At 35.3% G+C, this 22,682-nt stretch overlaps 2 protein-coding genes across 3 annotated transcripts in view; both read right to left on the bottom strand.

Annotated features, from left to right (window-relative positions):
* Window positions 1-7,984, bottom strand: part of dpysl2a (dihydropyrimidinase like 2a) — a 21,614-nt gene extending 13,630 nt beyond the window's left edge. Inside the window, exons 1-3 of the mRNA XM_052604921.1 lie at window positions 7,646-7,984; window positions 290-378; window positions 1-176 (exon numbers count right to left, since the gene is read on the bottom strand). The exon at window positions 1-176 is cut by the window's left edge and continues 9 nt beyond it. Coding sequence (XP_052460881.1) covers window positions 1-176; window positions 290-378; window positions 7,646-7,687 — 307 coding nt within the window. The 5' untranslated portion in view covers window positions 7,688-7,984. The remainder of the gene's footprint in view (window positions 177-289; window positions 379-7,645) is intronic.
* Window positions 7,985-13,971: 5,987 nt separating this feature from the next.
* bnip3la (BCL2 interacting protein 3 like a) lies at window positions 13,972-22,231 on the bottom strand. 2 transcript variants are annotated; one of them, XM_052604944.1, is made up of 6 exons: window positions 22,099-22,231; window positions 19,791-20,043; window positions 18,417-18,498; window positions 18,163-18,269; window positions 17,481-17,636; window positions 13,972-16,426 (listed from the first exon to the last, which is right to left on the bottom strand). In XM_052604944.1, the coding sequence occupies exons 1-6, from the start codon at window positions 22,151-22,153 to the stop codon at window positions 16,378-16,380; spliced, it is 702 nt and encodes a 233-aa protein (XP_052460904.1). In that variant the 5' UTR covers window positions 22,154-22,231; the 3' UTR covers window positions 13,972-16,377. The 2 variants fall into 2 exon arrangements, with proteins under 2 accessions (XP_052460904.1, XP_052460905.1); XM_052604945.1 differs by lacking the exon at window positions 18,163-18,269.
* Window positions 22,232-22,682: the final 451 nt, after the last annotated feature.

Genomic DNA, 22,682 nt, shown 5'->3' with positions numbered 1-22,682 from the left:
TGGTGCCCCCAGCGAGAGCAGCTCGTGTGCCCTGGTAGAAGTCATCAGCTGCTATCATTCCTCGGTCGGGCATCTGGAAGCGTGTGTGAACATCGATGCCACCGGGTATCAGCATCCTGCCGTGGGCATCGATGGTCTTCACGCCGCCAGGAACTATGAGGTTTTCACCAATTTGCCTGGAGACAGACAAAAAAGTTTCACAAAGGTCATCTCTCAACTGTCGGTGGTTCCTTATAAAAATAAGACAACATTGGAAAATAATGACATCAAATAATAAAAAAACACTTGCTTGATGACTCCATCCTCAATATAGATATCGGCATGAAAAGACTGATCATCATTCACTATCTTTGCTCCTTTAATTAGAAGTCGGTCACTCTGTGAGAGAGAGAGACAAGAGAGTTAAACAAAAATGCATTTATTCCCAGTGCCTGAATACATGCATTTATACAGTAATTCGACTAACTCGATAGGTATCACAAGCTATCAGTTTAAGCACAGAAACACTTGTTCAATATGAAAAAAAAAAAATGCATGTGGATATTTCATAGTAACATTTGACTTTTTAAAGCTAAATCTTATTCTCAAAACACACAACATTTATTTTCTAAGCGTTCAAAAAAATTGTTTAAAATGTTGTTAAAATGTACATGTATCTATATATTAATATCAATAATTGTTATTCATCTGAAATATTAGTAAGTTAGATCAGTAAGTGAGTCATTTTTGCATTTAAATGCAATTATGACACCAAAATCAGCAGTGGTCCTACAATTTCATTGTATGCATAAAAATACAATGAAAATAAAGGGTTCCAAAAACATTGCAATGAGTGCTGACATAAGCAATGTTGAAAAACAAAGTGATTTGATTTGATTGGATAAATGTCTTGGCATGCCAAGGCCACTGTAGGAAACTATGAATGAGATGCAGCTGTAGATTGGGGACAAACTGCACGGTCAGAATCCTGTTATAAACCACACAGCACACTAAAACATGACCGGCAAGCACTGGACATCAAGTTCAATCAGAGCTGAAGCATAAAGATCACTGAGGCACATTAGAGAAACAGTGATTCTTATCGTACTAAATCAATTCTGACATGCCATCATAAACCCAAACATCATTTCAGGACGCCACCATCGACTGCAGCCCTCATGCGTCCCTCCTGTTCAGACACGCAGTGCACAGAACAGCACAGAAACATGGTGCACATTCAGTTTCACCTTACTGCAGTAAAAAAGTATCTGATGTCATTACACTGTCGTGATATCGGAGTCTGTCTCAGTTTGTTCTGTTTCTTCATGTTATTTCTGACAGACGTGATGAAGATCAGATCAGATCTCTGCTGTCAGACTCCTTGTGCAAACAAAAATCTCACTGGATTATTACAATTAATGGGAAAAAAATAATAATGTTTGGAAATGAAAACTGATATTTACTACTGACACACTACAGCAAAAAATTTAAATAACTGACTTTTTTTGTTGCTGAAAATACTAGTGGCCTAAGACTTTTGCACACTACTGTATATATATATATATATATATATATATATATATATATATATGTGTGTGTGAAAAAGAGAAAATTCAGACTAAAATCTCATGAACGCACATTAAAAAGATCCCCCAGGCAACTGAATCAAGTTTTAACCAATCATTAGCTAACATAATCTGTATCAATTTAAACCCCTAAAGGAATACATTCTGTATGGCTTAGAGAAAGAATGACTTAAACATCCAAACAGAAATCAGGCCCCATTCATCTCTGAAACAAAGCCTCTCTGTTCATTGCTTTACTATGAAACACACTGCAGCTCCAGACCGCATTCATCATCATCATCATCATCATCATCATCATCATCATCATCACAGCCGATGCTCACTCATGCTGTCAGCTGAAAATAGCTCTCAAATATCCAAACAATCTTAACTGTCTTAGTCATAGTGAAGGACTGTGGCTCTCGAGCTCAAGCGATCATGTGGGTTATTTGTGATGTTTAGACAGAGCTTGAGATCAATGTCAGAGGTCTAGATGAACTCTTTTTATTCATCCGTGATGGACATGTGCGCTGTATTATTGTTGGTTGTTTCATTACTAATGCTGAGTCCAGACAAGCGCTGGCATATTCTGAAGACTCATTACAACAAACCTATACATCTAGGTGAAATATGAAGTTATTTGCTTTCAACTAGTAAAGTAGATAATTTGGGTACAAACAGACATTTAGTTGAGAATATAAATTGGTTGTAAGTTCGACCACACAAATGGTAGCTGTTTAATCTCTATTGACTGTATTTATGGCACAAATTTGAAAGAAACTGAGTACATTATTGGCATAAGGAAACATGTGCATATATATTCAAATATGCAAAGTAAAACTTGTAAAACTATTTATTCACCAGGGCACCATGCAGACTTTATTAAAGAGTTTGGTGATTTTACATCCGAGTTAGTTCTGGCTGCAGATAAAGTTTTAATAGTTGGTGATTTTAATATCCATGTTGATAAAGAATTGGGGTTAGACAACAGGTTTCAGGACCTACTCATTGTCGAAATCATACTCTAGATTTAATACTGTCACATGGAATTGATGTTGATAGTGTTGAAATTATGCAGCCAAGTGATGATATCTCAGATCATTATTTAGTTCTGTGTAAACTTCATATAGCCAAAATTGTAAATTCTACTTCTTGTTCCAAGTATGGAAGAATTATTAATTAATTAATTACTATTATTAATTCCTCATTGTCATTAATGCCTTCAACTATAACTCAAAATATTTCTATTCATCTCAAAGAAAAAAATAAAAATAAAAAATAAAAAAAATCCCAGGTCTGCTCAAGAAAATCAAAAAGGAAAGTAACGTAAGTTTGTTGTTTGAGCTGGTAATTTGCCAGCCTGATGTTTTGAATCCACAGAGGAACACAAACTTGCCGATGTTCACATTCATGGTGTTTGAGGACAAAAAACAACCACAAAAAACTAAATATTCTGACACCCATCTGGCAGAACAGTCCCACCAAAACCATTGATTTAGACAGCTTCAAAATCTCAAATAATACATGTTTCTTAAGGAAGAGTAAATGTCAGTGCTTTAACAAAAAATAAGAGCTATTTGAATATATAAATCCTCTGGTTGCTGGCACCACTACTCTCCCTGTATTATTCAAACAGCAAAACAGTTGAAATATCTTTCCATAGTAATCAACAGTATGTTGTAGAGCTGAACTTGTAGTGAACCTGGAATATTCCTTTAATCCATTGTAAAGCCTGTGTAGGTGTTTAATGAGTCATTACGCAACAGCAAAAAGTCCCTCCTCTAGATCAAGCCATCAAGTCAAAGCTTTTTTTATGGTTAAATGTATCTCCAACAGCTAAGAACACCTATTGTGGCTCTGTTTAGATTAAAGAGACAAATGCTGCATTTAATAATTGACTTTTTCCTCAGCTGCACATGTAGTGTGTACTTCAAGGAGCGTGAGGGCAGCTAATAAGAGACCATCCATACCAGAACAAATTCCTGTGACCTACTTACAGCAAATGCTTTTATCCTAAAGACATACACACCAACTCAAGCTATACTCCAATTGATTGTTATAATGGCCCTTGGACAGAATGCACTCCCATCTTGCATGCACAAGAAAAATCACCTTTCCAAAAGTCATGTGCACTGAGAACTAAGAGATCTGTGCTCCGGTAAGTGGGTCAAACACGCTTAAATTCTTGAAGGTACAATCACGTGTAGCAGTAGTGAAAGTGTTTCTGTGCCTGACCAGGTTTTGTATCTCAAATCTTCACATGAACAGCATAAATGCATGAATGCATATATAATATTAATTTGAAGATGCATGTAAGAATGCTGCCCAAACACAAAAAATACAAAATGCATGCGCATTGATCATTTATTTTGCGGGTCTTAGTCTGCAATGCTTTGTTTACATTACTGCGGTTTTCAAAAAAAATAAAATCAGCTTTACATGCATGCAAGGACAAAAAAGACAGTGTGACACAAACCACTTACAGTATGCGCTTCAGATGCACAAAATGATGCTCTTGAAGCAACACGGAACCACAGCATGCAATGCTTTGCAGTAAAAAGTCATAGTCCTTTCTACTCCCATGATTTGGTAGCCAGTAACATGATTTAGAAACAACAATAAATGCTGAATGCTGGTTTGAATGCAGAATGGAGAATGACTGACAGCCGCAACGGAAAAAAGCATTTACGTGAACTTTAATGTAATGTAATGCATAACGATTATACGATTTTTGTAATTATTTGTAAAATTTACCAGCAATATTTGAATGAAAATGGTTTCTACATCAATTGTTTTTCAGTATAACAGTAGGACTTGTTCTCAGAGGTCTGAGTTTGGTGTATGCAGACTTACAACATCTCATTTTAAGAAAAAATACTTTAAGGAAATAATTTATTTGCAGTGCATGAGAGGAGCCAAAACACAAATGAATAATAACTGAGAACTGAGCTGCATCTATCATAATGGGTTAGTGACACACATCTCATTGCGATCACTAATCACACAGGGGTCAAAGGAATGAACGGCTGCATTTTTGTCAAAATAATGAGAGCATGAGAGAATAACATAAAACTATCAAACCTCTCAGACATTCGATACGCTGCAGACGATGAAGTCAGGCGAAGCAGGACATGGTCTGGGCTGCTGGAATGTGATTGCAGCAGAAAACATGGATAGAAAGTGGGCCATGAGGGTGTATGTGTGTGTTTCAGAGAGAAAGGATCGAGTGCTCAGGCCATGTTTGTCACGAGTGATGGCAATGTGACACTGTCAGACAATGCTAAAACCAAAGAGACAGACTTACTAATACACAGCATGGCATCAAAATTTACCTTATGTGCTCTCTTAACCCTATTTTATCATATCTGATACACAAACTTCTAAGGGCTCTAAATGACTAAAACTTGCTGAAAAACCTCTTGTACACAAACATGCCTTCTGTTGTCTGCTTGATAGTTTCTAAAAATGCCTGTCCATCCCCTTGCCTAAGCATCTATCAATTATCTAAGCATTTATCAAACATCATCTTATAAAGACATTATAGGTAGGTATAGAGTGACAACAGATATTTATAAAATGTTATGATTTGCTGCTACACTGTTCTCAGAATATTATCTTACTTTTTGTTCATATAAATATCTGCATCTGCACCAAATTGCATATTAACCTCAGTTAATAAAATATAAATGTTATTTCCTCCTCGAGTATGAATTCCATATTCTTGCTATATCAAAAATAAAATATAAAACTTATTTTATTTATTTTTTAATTAAATGTGATATATGTGATTTTTTAATCTAATATTCCATATATAAAGTTATACATCAGTGCACATTATTATAAAGAAGAAAAATGATGAAAAACATCTTTTAGTTGTCTGTTTTTCATATTTTCCAACATGTTTTTCTTATTGAATGCCTTCCTTCACTCACAAGATATCACGCCATGGAAGTCCAGCAGGTTGCAAATGCCATTTCATGTTAACTTCATCCATCTGTAAAAATAACTCTTCTAATATTTAACATGCTTTTTCCCATAGGCGTTTCTTTATAAGGACCCAAACGAAATTTTAAGAATCTTCATGCAGCTCTTTTCCATACAATCTCATTTCCACATATTTTAACTGGCGCCACATTTGCGCAACTAAATTTAGGTTTTTGTTCATTTTGGTGCTTAACAGACAATGTCACAAAGAAATATCATTGTATACAAAACATTCAAACACTCGCCTGTGTTCCACAGCATAAAGGTTTACAATAAGGACATAACGTGAACTATACCTTTAAGTCTTTGAGTGTGCAGCACAGTATCAGTGTTTGCCACCCACTGGCAGTCTTATCACCATCCCTTAAGATGGCTGAAGCTTAGCTGACATCCAAGAGCTACAGGCAAAATCTAACGGCAAAGGCAGAGTTTTCATCTTTCTCCCTCCTGTCCCAGATCTGACGGTTCCTACAAGCCTCCGCTAACTGATCAGCATTGCCTCTAAAACAATCCCATTGAATATCGATGCAGTGCATGCTGTCTTTGGACTATAAAGGTCATTGGTGGACTGAAACATATTACAGTCATGTATCACCACATAACATGACATACACTTTACATTCACTGACCTACTTTCCAAAAGAGGCTTTTTCATTCATTTCCTCTGGAGACGGTTCTCTGCATTTAGCATGGCTATCAAACCAGCTCTGGCTCACAGTGGGGGTGGGTGCAGAGGCCATTGTAATGGCAGCTAAACTGAAGCTGCTTTTTACATGAATGAAATACACTTTTGAAGGAGAATGTTGTCGATGCATGCACAACCATCATTCATTGGAGATGTATCTAGTAAAATACATTTCTGCTACTAAATCTGAAACAGGTTCTGTTGGAATAGCGAATAATGTTTGGTTTGATTTGATCCCATTTTATTTGAGACTATGATATATTCCAAAGGATGCATGCATGCTTTCCACAAGCTAGTTTTTCAATAAAAAATTTTCAGTGCATGCAAAACCACAATTTACAATGATTTCCAAAGAACTTCAATGATGTAATGCTTCATATTCATTGGAGATAAGCTACATATCTTGTCTTTATTTGAGGCTATGCATATGGTATATATATTCCTAGGATCTTAAGATAATACATGCATACTTAAAAGCTTGTTATTAATTAAATAAAATGAAATAAAAAATACCTACTTATGATGGTGAATATTTCAGTGCATGTTAAACAACATTCACAAGGATTTCCAAAGAAATGAAATGATGCATTACTTTATATTCGAGTAATATATCGTGCAAAAATGGACTTTTTTATTTAAGGCATCCTTTACATTATGGTATATTCCTAAAATCATGCATGCATGTTTAACAGCTTTCCATTAAATTGTTTTAAAATGAATTGAAACGTACTTATAGTGAATGTTTCCAGTGCATGCAAAACCAAAACAAAGAATTCCAAGGAACTGCAAAGAGGCATTGCTTCATATTCACTGGAGATAAAATAAGAACGGCTAAAAGTTATATTTATTTCATTTAAAGCTATGCATTACGGTATAATCTTAGGATTTTAAAATAATGCATGCATGTATAACAGCTCTTCATACAGTTGTTTTTAAATGAAAGAAAATGCACTGAAATCATTCACATCATAGGTACATGCAAACCACCAGTCATGGAGATGCTCCATTCATTTAGAACATAACAAGCAGCAGTCTAAGACACATTTTAACAACAAAAATAGAATTACAGTCGAAATGTGGGCAGGTTATGGCTATGACCTGGAATAATGCATTATATACTTTTTAATTGATACCTGTATTACAAGCATGCTCGATAGCTTTTCACAAGATAACAAATGAAGTGACCCACAAAGGAACACATTTGAAAGTGGGACTGAGCACATATCCACAGAGACAGAGGTGACAGTAATCCAACATCTGATGGAATGGTGTTGACATAACTGGACCACTACAAAACCAAACTGAATGTAACTTGATCATTTTAGCATTGAAATGCCATCATATGAATCTCTGGATTATCTGTCATTTCATCTACTCATATTCTTTTAATCGCCCGAGTTTCCAGCCCATCTTCATGCAGATTTGTACTCACAGTGATGCGAGGGATGTTCTTCTTGCCCTGGTATCCGGACATCTCTGCGCTGACGGCTGGAGATCGTAATGGTTCCCGATGCGCGTTTGGAGAAGCGACGCCCCGCGGCTCAATGACACCCGCCTCCGTCAGCACGAAACAAACCGGACGCGATGGAGGAAGGTTTCCAGACAACCCTGAAGAGATTCTAAAGGTGGATGATGAAATTCGCCCTGGGTTTCAGGTGACGGGCTCCTCTCTCTCGCGGCGCAGCGGCAGGACGCTCCAGACAGACACTGATGGAGATTTACACGACCAAAGCCACCGTGCATGCGCAACACCCCACCCTGATCCACACACACACACACACACACACACACACACACACACACACACACACACACACACACACACACACACACGCATATATGACTGTTGATAGTATTCTTTAGGTCTGTCTTTTGAATAGGCTAATATGCAATTTGTATAACAACGTACACATATTTTTGCTGTTAAAATAATTCATTTTAATTAAATCAGAAATAAAGTAGAATAAAATTTGACAAGTTTTAATATTGCTGCTTTATTCATTATGGTTAGACCAGATATATTTTATTATTTCATTCAGTTCAATTAAAAATCAAATCTCAACATTTCAACATTTCTGCAAACTTAGAAATGACTCCTGGCCTGGATTATCCTTAATAGTAGTAATAATAATAATAATAATAATAATAATAAAAGTTATTTATTAATTTATTAATATATCCTTAATATTTTTTTATCTCTCTTAAATAAAATCACAGCTTTTAGGAAATCTTTTGTGTCGAGTTATTGTTTTTCATTATGATTAGGTAAGCAGCTATTCTTCTTTCTTTTTCTTTCTTTCTTTCTTTCTTTCTTTCTTTCTTTCTTTCTTTCTTTCTTTCTTTCTTTCTTTCTTTCTTTCTTTCTTTCTTTCTTTCTTTATTAAGTTGCTGATGTTTCCAGAAAACCTTACCGAAACAATATAACATTATAATATATTAATTTAGAACAATTCGTGCAATTTATTTATATTACTGATGAAGATTATATAATTTATTGTGCCTTTATTACATTTTATGACATAGCCTCTTGAGACCCTGTGGCCTCATATGAGGGCATTATATTTTTGTGAATTTCTCTGAGTCTGTTCATGCCACAGTTTTAGATCTGGATGTCCTGTACAGAGCACATTCAGGGCTTTTCAGAGATACCAAATGATTGGATGTTTCACATGACCACTCCCTCTCCTTGGTCATCAAAATGTCTGAAATTAATTTAGTGACACTCTTATAGAAATATGATAATATTTCTATAATATATTGTAGTTATCATTTAAATCTGTCTAATTTTTAAATTCTGTGTCATAAATCAACATCTCAGAAATATGTTATGGGGTTTCAAATCAAAATATGACTTTCTGTTACTAAACAGGACATTGATTTCATACATGTCCTCAGATGAGGACACCGGGACTAAACGCATGCTTATGACGCATTTTTGGAGACATAACAAATGAATAGAGAAAGAAATTATATTTCAATATTCTATGAAATATTATATATTATTATGAAAATCTTGACAATTATTACTCACATTATTACACTTCTTTTTTCATTACATGTTGCCCCAAAAACACATTTATATGCAAATTAGATTTAGTTTATAGATACATTGTATATAATTAGAAAACCCATTAATGGTAATTTTACACACATTTTGCAGAAAGAAAAATGTTATACAGAATTATTCTGTTATACCATAGTTGAGAATCATCTTTATACAAAGTTTGCTAAAAAAAAAAAAAAAATCTTGAACATTAAAAATTTATTGGTGATTTAAAAAAATCTATTGTTTTTGCCTATGCATTTTCATTCATGTCTTTTCATTTTTTTTTTAGAAATTGAGTCCCGATGTCCTCTGCCGAGGACATAACATAACTTTATAAATGAAATGCATGAATGCAGAGCACAAGGCTGCACTGGGAAATCCTGTGTGCGATGCATGACATGCAATGTGCATCTGTGCTTGCAAAGTGAATGAAACTGCTTTGCAGCATTTCACATCATGATAGACCCACTGTCCTCACATGAGGACATCTTTTTTCTGGGAAAACTACTTCCTGTACAAAAACAAATTTTAGGTATTATACTTATTAGGTCCTACATATCCCAAATAGCAAGAAAAATTATAAAATGCACAACAGGCAATCTCTCGGGTTTCAGGAGGTTAAGCATCAGTGTAAATATATTTTGGAATCTCAACTCACATTTTAGTGTCACTAAAATATGCCAGGCCTTATCAAAGAAGAGGCACTTTTAAAGATGCAAAAGAGATTTTCATACTTAAACATTATAGGGGAAACTATAATATAATGGGAATATGCTGACAGATAATTAATTAGCATTAGATTTATCTTATAGTCTTGTGCACACACATGTAAATCTAGAAACAACCTCTCCACTTCAACATATGCAACCTCAGAACATCTGCCAGCAGCCAATGACGTGAATGGAAGCCCACAGACTCCTCCCACTGAGTTTCTATGGTTGCAGTGGGTTACTGGGTAGGCTGGTCCTCTACGCCTGTCTCCCATAAATGAAGAACACAATGGAATCCCATTCTTGTGAGATAATTTGGTATTTCATGGTCCAGTTTTCTGTGCATTGCTAATCATTCTTTATTAATGTGACCAATTTGCTGCACAAAGGAAAAATTAGTGTACAGACTATTTGGAAGCATCTCACATTGTTGAATGGCATAACAAAGACAATGTGACTGTGAAAAGAAGCAACCAATGAGCTGCTTTGGAAGCTGAACCCAGCTCCAGCATGCAACTACACAAACTAAACTACAGCATGTTTTACACTAAGAATAAACACTCATTTGCTCTTCCTAGAGTTGCTAAGATCTAAAATCATTGTGCTCATCCGTGGCTCTTGATGGATGGTTGTTTTACTGCCACTTCAGGGTTTCATTTTTAACACCAGTTTGGCTTTTTAGCCATTAGGAGGCAGTAATGTGCTAATTATCACTGACCAGGCCTACAATATCCCTGCACTGTTTACTATCTACACTTTCTATATAGTTTCAGTATGCAACTCTAGTTTCAATTCCAGTTAATAAATAATATAGGAATATTTGATTCCAAAAATCGTTGTAAATATTTACGTTTTTCCCCATTTATTTGTTATATGATTAGAATTTCAAGGAATACTTTAGACTAGAAATACAAAACAAATTATTTTTTACAAAATTATTATTTTGTGGTGAGGTCACGTGACAATAGGCCATTTCACTTGAAACAGTAAACCCTGAGTAGAATTATGTACAAGTAGGAACAAATATGTCGTTTTGTAGCATAAATAGTGCAAGTAGTGTGTTCACACTGAAAAAATAAAAAAATAAAAATAATAATTATATATATATATTATGCAGTGTTCTAAAATTACCAATCAGACACAAAGGAGTATTTTGTTAAAGAATATCCATATTAAACAAAGTGTGAATAAAATGAACTCAAATCGCTCTCGTAGTGGATCAAATTCAACTGCAATTTAACTGGCAATTTAAACACACTCAGAAACAACATAAAAATCCCTTCATCATGTATTTACTTTTAATGCAAACAAAACACTAGACATGATATACACAAGTTTTTCGAATCAGTTCAAATTCTACAAAGACCAGCTAAAAATGCTTTGGCAAAAGAAAGCTAACAGCTCTGTGTCCGCCTATAAATGAGATTTAAACAGAAGTCAACACGAAGAAGAGTTCACTGTAATTACTAAAAAAAGTCTTCCACAGATCAACAGATACAGGTTTACGCTATGATCTAAATGTCGCTAAATCTATTTTGTGAAAACAGTTATACACAGTGGGTTACTTATGAGAACCAAAGCTGGTTTGTATTTCAAAACACCATCCAAATAAAAGTTCAGCATGTAGTAATTAAGGCAAGCGAAGGAAACACAGGGGAAGAGGTTTTTCTTTTGGCAGTGGCATAAAAGAATCATACTAATAAGACAAATGTAAAATAAAAAATAAGACTGAAAACAGTTTCACATTCTTTGAACAGAGAGAAATCTGCTTGAAGTATCCATGGTTCCATTATGAAATTAAATATGAACATCACAAATCATCTTCAAACACTGATCCGTTTGAGTGAGCTTTTAAAGGGAGAGTGCACCCAAAATTAGATTTGAGGTTTACTGGCAAGCTCAGAAAAGGACAAAAGTAGTGCATGCACAACTTCACTATATTTCAATCTGAATATCTTCTGAAGTCATACAATCCTTCATGTGAGGAACAAGTCAGAATCCAATTTTAAATATACATATTTTTAACACTTCTATAATTTTATTATAATAGTAATCAGCTTTGTGAAGACTGAAGAAGAAAGATACTCAAGCAGGTCTGAACATCACAAGCATCAGATATCTCATTTTTGGGTGCGCTTTCCCTTTAAACAAAGCATCATTCTGCTTTTATCTGTCACTGAAGCATTTGTTAGTTTTCTATATTTTAAGTTTGCACATAACAGAATAAAAGCGTATCCTGCTCCATGCGGTTTTCATGCATCAGGACAGGAGAGACCACCATCAGAGCACAGGTCACATGCTTGCCTGCCTGTGGAGACATTTGACCAAATAAAAAACATAAAACCCCACATTCACAGTGTTCAACAATCACATGCATTCACACGTCCTCAGCCTTTATGTGAGTTTTTCCATCAAACACACGCATGTGCACCTTGAGAACTCGCATTATGGTTGCACATTATGGATACATATTAATTGAAGATTAATGGAAATGCTAGAATGGTTTTGCCATAGATTAGTTAAGAATGACATGATACATAATTGGGAATGAGAGGGACAAACAACAACAGCACATCCATCGTGAATTTGTTAGGTCACAGCGCCCCTAGTGTTGGAAAAAGGAAAAGTCTTTAAAGGCCCAGAATAGATTTTCAATCTTTTCATCTCTATAGCATTTGACAGGAACTGCAACCCAATTAACTACTAGGGCAGTGTAGAAATTATATCCACCTTATTTTGCAAAGTGGAAGTAAGCCATTTTTTAAAGTGTGTGAGATTCATCAGCTGCTATACGACAATAAATAGAAGAATAACCAAGTTCGGCAAACAGTAAAACTATGGCCACGTTTCCTCTAACGTTTACAAAAAGAATTAATTAAGTGACTTTCTTGAGGCTTGAACTATGACTTGAGCCAATGTTGACAAATTTAGTAGAGGAGCAGTAAAAAGAAATTCTGTTCAAATCGATTAAATTGGCGGAAAGGCATGCAGCTTGAAGAATTGTTTACCGTAGTCACCAAACTGGTCTTGCATATGCATAGCAAGTTTCATTCCAATTCGTCAAAGAATCACAAAGACACAGCCCATATTTTCCGTTTGAAGTAACATTTGTTGATCTGTTACATGCGAATGGGTTGCATTACAAAGGGGTTTAAGCAAAGTGTACTCCAAAACTATGAACATTAAGATGCTGAGAGATGGAAAACTGAGTTTGGCGGGATCAGGATCACTGAACCAAAGAGGGAAAATTATTATTTTTAAACTAAAGACACTTTTGGTCATTTAGATTTATGTATTTGGCAGATGCTTTTATGGTGTACATTTTATTAGTTCATGCATTCCCTGGGAATCGAACCCATGACCTTGACTTTATTAGCACAATGTTTTAACTGTAGAAACCCTGGGACAACATACGGGAAAAGTCACAGTTTAAGAAAAAATGGGAGCATTTAGATATAATTTCTCTATCATTTTAAGGGTATTTAGGTTAGGATTCGGACTGTCAACAACTGTTGGTTTACTAAAGCAATCTCAATTTTAAGACAAACAGCAGGGTTTTTAACGTTTTTTTATTTATTTTATTTTTTTGCTGAAACTGCAGGGGCTTTGTGAATTGATTTAATACTAAAAATTAACAAAACAAAATGTCAAATTTATGTTAAAATAATAATAATAAATAAACAAAAGATGAAATATTTAGTTTTCCCTTTATTTCCTGTGAACATTTATAAACATTGAAGTACTGTAAACATGCAAATGTGCTGTTAAATTATTGAAATATTAACTTTGAATCAAATATTTAGGCCAAAGGGTAACTGTACCGCAGTTTTAATCTACATTTGTTCGGTTCTACGTGCATATTAATGCAAAAAAATGTAAGTGATAAACATAATAGGGTAGTTAAACTAAGATAATAGTTTTCATATAACATCCTAACTTGTCACATGGAAAAAGCAAACACACGAGGAACGTTCAACAATGGAATGACAACAAAGGAAATGGTGAATGTCAGGTTGTATTTTAATATCAGTTCACTTTTCCTCCAATACCAGCGAAATACAAGAAACTACATGTTCATTGCTTCATCACTCCAGTCGCTACTGGAATTCAAACGAAACACATGGTGGAGCTGTCAATCACAAGGGCCCCGCCCTCCAGTATCCACACTCATGATTAAAGCAAAAATTGAATTTTAAAACAACAAAAAGAGATATAACAGAGAAGAAAAAACATCATAATGTGCGTAAAACATCTCATTTGGTGATCCTACCTGACACAGACCAGGCAGGCCTAGTTTAACTTTTCTGACATGAGCTACATCTATTCCATTCACAGTTCTCATTCTGCCCCACACAGGGGAACACTTCATCTCCGTCACATCCTGATGTAAATTCACTGAACACACACATGCAATGGGGCTCAGAACAGGTGCAAGTAAAAGTCGAGGCACGGTTGAAGTGACACTTAATTGGCCTCTTGTATTTCCATTCCCCCTCTGAGAGAGAAAGAAAGCATGAAAACAGAGGGAAAAAAAAGCAAAGTGTGGCACAATTACACAGACGGCCTTAATGCAAAGGGTGACCTGTTAACCGGTTTGGGTAGCTGTTAGTTTTTTGTATGAAACACTTTGGTTAGTAAAAGCGTTACTCTATACTGTGCGGGTGAATTGTCCAGGTTTTTCTTTTACCCAAAAATCAAAGGTAAAATAATAATAATAAATAAAATTACATATAATTTCTTAAAATACTTTAGTTTTGTAAACTAGTTTTCAAACTAGTTTTAAAATAGTTTTGCATGTTTTCCTCTAAACAAATGTATTTTACAATTTGAAAATTACTGATTTAATTTGATTTGTTTATTTTAATCAAAAGCTGTATAAATTCAAGGGCAGTGAACCAACTTAACCATGATGTATAAATATGTTTAAATATAAATAATTCATGTTAAATCATGGTAATGAAAAAATGTGCTTAATTCTTATGAAAATAATGCCTCAGATGTCTTAATGGTTTTAATCCTGGCTTAAGTCTTTATAAATGAAAATATAATCACTCAGATGGGATGAAACATGACCTGGACATGTTCGTGACAAATTTAATCTGTAAATCAGTGAGTGTAAACCTGTTAAAGCCATTTTATCTGTAAAACTACACCACATTGCATATAAATATGTAGACGTGGATATTTTAGACAAAAGTACGCACAACAGCGTATAATACACAACTATCCCAACACTATACCTAACATCCACAGGCTGTTCACAGTAAAACCAAAGGTCTTTGTAAGGTGTTGTCAATACTGAGTGACTGAGAGGAACATTAATGAGTCTATGTGAGGAGCAAGCGACTCATGTTGGGTTGGCGGTGGAAACCCTTTGGCACTAAGATACACAGTCAAAAATTTATGCAAGCAGGATATGCATCAAGGCAAGCCAGAGCATGTGAGTTTGTGTGCGCTAACCTTCACTAGTAATACACAAACTAACCCGACCAGTTTGGCTCTTAAACAGATGTACGTCCATGCTGATGTCTTTAGCTTAAGGTCTTACGATTAAAAAAAAACATGAATTGTTAATGTAAATTTGTGATTTACTTATACATTTTAATACTACTATAAAGCAGCTATAAAGTGATGCTTCAGTTTTGTGCCTGTCGTATTGGATCTTTACAGAAGAGCAAACAAAAAAGGGCCTAAAACAGAACCGAGAGGAACCTCTCAAGGTTTACATTCTACGCAATATATCGTAACAGTCAAACGCAATGCATCTTATGTAAAGAATGACTTGGTCTGTCTTTAAACAGTCCTCGTTCTCTTCTGACTAACATGCATTTTTGATGCTGTCTCTCACTAAGGGACATGAATGAATTCAATTGCGCAGCATAGTGAGCAAAATCATCTCTCTAGAATATCTTCTCTAGAATAAAATATCACAATCCCTCATTTTTGAACAAACTTAATTTCTTATTAAGAGTTAATATGTTCCCAAGATTCCCGGCAATATCCAGACTCTCTATTAGTTGCATATGAAGTGCGTCATGCAAAAAATTAAAGGGTAATATGGCTGTGGTTGTACTGGGGCTCTATCTCATGTAATAGCGAGGCATGAAAAATAAATGTCAGTGAATTATTCACTACATGTTCAAATAAAAACATCTATAACATGTTAGTAAGCCACAGCGTTAGAGGGCAAGAAATTGCAACACAGCCAAAGATCAACAAGCATAATGTCTCCCAGCAGAGGGTGTGATGGGAAATCAGGACTGTGGGCTCAAAGACACAATAAAGAGAAAGACAGAGATGGGAAGAGAATGAAGGAAAGAGGGAGAGAGAGGGATCATCACATGATTGGCCACTGCTGTGCCAGCGTTGCTCATGATGGGGCGTCCAGGCACTGGGGTCTGTTCAGGTTTAAAATGAGCTGGTGGAGGGTGTAGTCAACCTCTTCCCAATGTAGACCCTAAAAAAAGGAAATACATTGTGATTGTATAGATTTAGTTAGGCCTGTATATGTACATGACCTCAATAATCTTTGCTGAAGCAATGTATTGCCAATTATATTTACTTAAAAATTTATGTCACCATGTTTTGTACATTCCACTTGCACCTGTGTCTTTTGCAGCTTCTCGTACATGGCATGGTGTAGTTTTGAGGACCTTGTTCAAATTTAAATCATGCTTCTACAAAAAAAGTTTAATCTGCAGATTTAGTCTTGTTTAGGGATCTGTGCTTCTATGCATACAGACATCGGACTTCTTAAGTAGTGAGTGTGTCTTATTTACAGAGAAAATAAGGTCCAGGAAAAATCCGTAGAGGGAAAAATCTCCAAACAAATTAGTTGTGCATTTTTCTTTTTTTCTACTCGTTACTTTGCACTTTGTGTAAAAAAAAAAAGTAAAAAAAGTTTATTTACTATTTATTAAGGTATCTAATATTTGGATACTTAATTTCCACAATCTAAATATTCAAAAAAAATTAAAGTTTGTTGTCATTTGGAAGTGTGAAGGCCTTCTTGCATTTTATGCTGTTGACACTCACAATCAAAACTTGTTATTGTGACAGGCCTAGATGTAGTATATTTACTAATATTCCTGTATCTTATATATATATATATATATATATATATATATATATATATATATATATATATATATATATATATATATGTATATGCTATACATTTAGGGCCAACTCTAAATGCTGGATCAATTTACTATATAATTTGGTGAAACAGTCTTTTTTTTTCAGATTATTGATGTCCAAAATAACTGGCTTTGCAGCAGATTTTCTCAAAAAATTATATTCACATTTTACAGTGTTTTTGCGGTGAAAACCCACCAGTGAAAAAGTAATGTCAATATCCGTAAGAACACAATTATTTACAAATAATTTTGTCCAATTTAACTCAACATGCAGTAGGCATTAAAATATTAATTACACAACAAAAAAAAAAGAAATACAGTAGCCTCTTGATTAGATAGTGTGTGTTTATGTGTGTGTGTGTTGACACTCACCCCAGTCCCAGAGCCAGGATGTGGGTGAGCAGCAGCGAGGGCATGAACACTTTGAGGAACTCGGCGGAGAACACACCACCTTTCTTCATAGCACCTGTCTTTCTCATGCTCAGAGACACAGATCCAGAACGCTTTGGGTGGCGGAAGTGGAATTCCCTGCAAACAGTAAAAGAGGATCATACTTTTATCTCACTGACCTTCATATCAAAAAACTGTTTAAATCGCAGAACAGTTCTCTTGTGAGTTTGGTACTTCACTGAGGGTTTAAAATAAAGTAAAATAAAATGCAAGTATTTTTCTGATGAAATAAAACAGACTTTGAAAAAAATTATAATATATTTTTTTAAATAAATAAAATTTGTAATAAAATGTAAAAAAAAAAAGTAATACAGTTTAATAAATAATATTACAAATAAATATTTGAATACAAATAAAAATGAATTAAATAAATAAATATATATATATATATATATATATATATATATATATATACACAGTATATTATAAAATAAGATGCATTAAATATTTTTAAATAAATATATATTTTTAATAAAAATAATAATAGTTTCAAAGAGAACCGAATATTTTATGAATTAGGTATGTTGGATTTGTTTAGGAATTAATAAATTTGTCATGTGGAAGCATACTTACTAAATGGTTTTATTTTGGTATAGGTTCTTACTTTGGGGGGATGTTCTCTGGTCGACTGGACCAGTCTGCCACCCAACTCTCCCCTTTATTCATGAGGATATCATCCTCTTTGTCCTTCTCCAGACTATCATCTTCTGACTGAAGGAGATTAAAACCACCCCGGCATGTTTGATAAAGGGCACTTTTTAAAGTGTGTTTATTAAATAACAGTACCATCAATGATAGATATTAGTTCAATAATGACAGTAGATTATTGTAGATTCATATACTGTGTGCTGCTCTTACCTGACAGTCTCTCTCGCTGGGCATCTCCACATCAAACATGATCTGCCCCTCATCCTGGTCAGGACTGTGTGGTCGTGGTGGGCTGTAAACACATCAGGGAAATGTAAAATACAGATTACATTAAACAAGAGAACAACAGAAGCCTGAATCATGTAAAGAGTGAATTAAACTTTATTGAGAGAGAGAGAGAGAATAGAAGTGCTAAATCAAAGGACTCCTCTGGGACTAAACGTCATGCTGAATACACCAGTGTTGTCCACAGACAGCCTCCTCTCTCTGGATCAAGTGAATTTGAATCTATGAATTTACTATCATATTCAGTATTCCAGGTAATAAGGAACGTATATAATGAACTGAGCATACGTGCACCACAAAAGAGTCATGAAAATGGTTAAAATACATAAAAATTCAGCGCTTTTATTTTTAAATATGAAACTTTTTGGTGCATTACACACTGGTTAGTGTTATACAAGTAAGTGGATGTCAAGGACAAAAAGAAAAAAAAATGGATAACAGATTATTTTAATACTACACATAAAATGCCATTACTATCTGTCTGATGTCACTAAAATATCTTGAGGGCAGAGTTGTTATTTTTTACTAAAAATAAAATGATTACAAACTGTTTTTTGGTCATTTGAAACAAAGCTGAAATAAAACAAATTCTAAACATTAAATTAAAAACTTTAAATGAAATTTAAATGAAAATGATAAATGTAAAGTAAAAAATAAAACTAAATAGAAACTAGACAAAATATAATTAGAAAAAAAAATACATTTATTTTAAATGACAAAAGCATATGATAAAATTACTAAGATTAAAAACTGAAAATATTAAAATAAAAGATATGAGTAAATAAATACTTTAATAATATATTAATAATACTAAAATAACACTGAAATATGGGGCAGTGAACCATTGTATCACTGAGATACAGTTTTTATTAACAGTTTAAATTAGAATGTATTTTAATATTTTCCATTTTAATTTTTGGGAAATGTTTAGTCATTTTGTTGTGTTTTTGTAATTTTTGTTAAGTTTTTGTTCCCTTTTTCTTTCTATGTCTATATAGTTTTATACATTTTGTTTCAGTTTTGGATATTTTAGTGTACAACGCTGAACAACAAAAAAATTTAATCAGAAATGTTGCCTGGGAATCTAGCTTAAATAAATTTTTTTAAATATATATATTTTTATTTCAAGTAACAAAAATGTTTTAACTTATCTATAATCACCCTGTTTTGGGGAGTGGCCCATTCTTTTTTAGCCAATCAGAAACACTCTCCTCCTGTCAATCATTTTGAGTATTCTGGTTTGGAGGGCGGAGTTTCTGAGAATAAAAGAAAGTTTAGCGGCATGTGTAAGTCTCGTACCTGTGACAGGATGAGCTGCTGGGGCTGGACTCGTGCTGGGCGTCCAGTAGGATTTTCTCCATGTCTCCATTATGGATAGAGGAGGAGGAAGGCACGTGCTCCAGTCCTCCTGTTAGAACCTCCTCTTCCTCCTGCACGGCCTCCAGGGCCTGTGAAGCCTGGGACTCGCCTTGGTTCCCATTCCCCAGCAGCGAGGGCAAGCTGGGGGTCTGCTGCTGAGTGTTTCCATTAATCTCCAGCTCCACCCAGGACCCTGAAAACCCCCCAAAAGTGTTTAGCATCGGCTCTTGCTTCACAACACTAATGCATCAATGGTTTCAAGGGGCCCGTCTTTATTTATTTATTTTTAATCCAATGAAATCCACTATAAATGAGTTTTTTAAGGGAGCTGGGTGTGCGTTTTCAATTCTTTCTTAAGGCAGACTCACTCAGGAGATTGTGGATACAGACTACAGAGCACCCGAATGTTAAGTAAAGGACATCCAAAAAACACACTCTTTGCTTAAAAGGGAATATGAAACTGACTTGTGAGAAAAAAACATCCACTGTTGACTGTCGTCATTGCAATATCAAGGGAAGTAATCAACAACATTTGTCATAATCAAGCAGCACTAATAAGCCAGCGTCCTGCTTAAATCAGCACATCTTATTATGGCAAAATCCTTCAGCAGCCCACAACACTGAACTTCTGTATTTGCCCACAGATACGGGCAAACTGCCATTGCAGAATGCATTCCAGCAGCTCTTCATCTGTGAGCATTTGTTGTCATGCTGCATCACAACAACACAAAATGGAGAAGACTTCGGACTTGCATTGAACCCAGACAAATCTGGCAACTAGATTAACCACATAGTAACCACTCAGAACACCCTAGCAGCTTCACAGCAACACCTTGACAACGTGTAGACAAGTTATGCATAGGCAAGTACTACTCACATGCTGAAACAAAATGCACAAATTTAGTTTTATTTGGTTTGAAAGCTTGTTTCTGCCACTGAATAAAAAATAAAAAAGGCATAATTGTGACTTCTGCAAGGGGTGCCCAAACTTTAGTGCCCCACTGTACCTTTTTTTCTATCCTTTGGTAGAAACAGGCTTCAGTAGTTTTGGCATCTAGGCTATACCCTGGCCAAAAAGTGGTGAACGACTACATTAGTGTGGTAAAATATTCAACACGCCAGCTCTAGCAACACACTGATCCTGGAGCAGCTCTGAAGGAATTCACCATGGGACGGAGGGAGGGATTATGTAATCTCTGGCACATCAAACCTCTCCCATCCCCCTACCATGTCTGTAACCCAGATCTGTCTGTGCACCAGACGCCCATAAACCTACTATTGACCCCCATTAAACACTAGCTAATAAACAGGATGACTTATTTTAATGAGTTTGCACATTCTGAAAGACAAACTGTTTGCTAAAACCCATAGAGCTGCCTATCTAGACAGCATTTTTTTGGTCATAGGATACACTAGGTTTTAAAGATACAATTGCCTATTAAACAGATTAATTAACAGATTAATTTGCATCTTCCGTAATGGGTGGAATTCCCAAGTGCCTCAGAATATTCATGAATGATTGCTTATTGAGAATTGATTATGGTGAAAAATGTCTCTATATGACAAGATATTTATATCAAGAAGAAAAATAAGATGGCTTGACTTTTGAATAATGTGCATTGGTGAATTTTGCACAACAAGAACATGAGCATGTATTAGGAAAGCATAAAAGCATTTTTATATCACTTGACTTGGTTGGACATGCTTTTGGGGGCTTCTTGACAAAATTGAGACCGATTTAGAGAGCCGTTATAAATTACATTATAGACCTTAAATTACTTTATAACATCGATGTACAACTAGTGGCACAACCCAGTCGATTTAAATCGCAATATTCAGCTTCTTAATTTTTTTGACACGCCCCCCCGCCTCCATTTTTCTCAGATCCCTCTTCGCCTTGTTTTGATATAATCGAAACCCCGCCTCCACTGCGCTCGAACTTAATCTATAACTAACAATTGGCTTACGTTCCGTCAATCATTCTGGGTTGCCAAGCAACTCCACCCCGACTCCCGCTCTCCTTCACTCTCATTCGCTCCATCGGTACGACGCCCTCTTACGCTCCGCCCTTTCGCCTCTCCTCTACGAGCGATAAGGAAATTCCAGCCATTGAGCTCAGTAAGACAATAAATGTTGCATAACAGCTTTTGGCAGCTCCAGAGAAAACTACAACCCACACAAGGAAGTTTTAAAGCGACGTTAGGATCCCTCCTGAGTTTTCCCTGAAGAAATACAGACGGAGTTTTACCGTTGAGTCCCGGTTCTTCATTGTTGTTTAGCTGCGCAGCGGCTGTGTCGGACATGATGCCTCTTTAGTCCGTCAACACTGCACGCCCCCGGCCCCGCCCCCGCTAGCTCCTCGTGCACGCGCACATGGATCTGCGACCACTGAGCGCAGGCGCGACGTCATCACATTCAGAACATTAATTTTAATAATGCCTACTAAAGAAATGAAAGTTGCTTTACAGAAATGCACAAAAAAGCTCTCGTATGTGTTCACAATATACACAGGAAGAAGTAGACTATTAACAGGTGGATGTCAAATTATAATGTCGTGAAAAAGTTAATTTAAGTAATTCAACAAAAATTGTGGAACTTGTGTATTAAATAAATTCAATGCACAAAGACTGGAGTAGTTTAAGTATTTGGTTATATTATTGTGATGATTTTGGCTCACATTTAACAAAAACTCACCAATCTCAACAAATAATTATTTATTAATTCATAAGACCAAAAAAAATAAATATTTAGTGAATTGTTGGCCTTCTGGAAAGTACTACTGAGGTGGTATGGAAGCCCAGGTTTCTTGACAGTGACCTTCAGCTCATCTGC

This window comes from Carassius gibelio, chromosome A8, assembly GCF_023724105.1.
Source record: "Carassius gibelio isolate Cgi1373 ecotype wild population from Czech Republic chromosome A8, carGib1.2-hapl.c, whole genome shotgun sequence".
NCBI classification, from domain to species: Eukaryota; Metazoa; Chordata; class Actinopteri; order Cypriniformes; family Cyprinidae; genus Carassius; species Carassius gibelio.
Note: the sequence above shows the minus strand (reverse complement) of the source record. Positions and strands in the feature narration are given on the sequence as shown.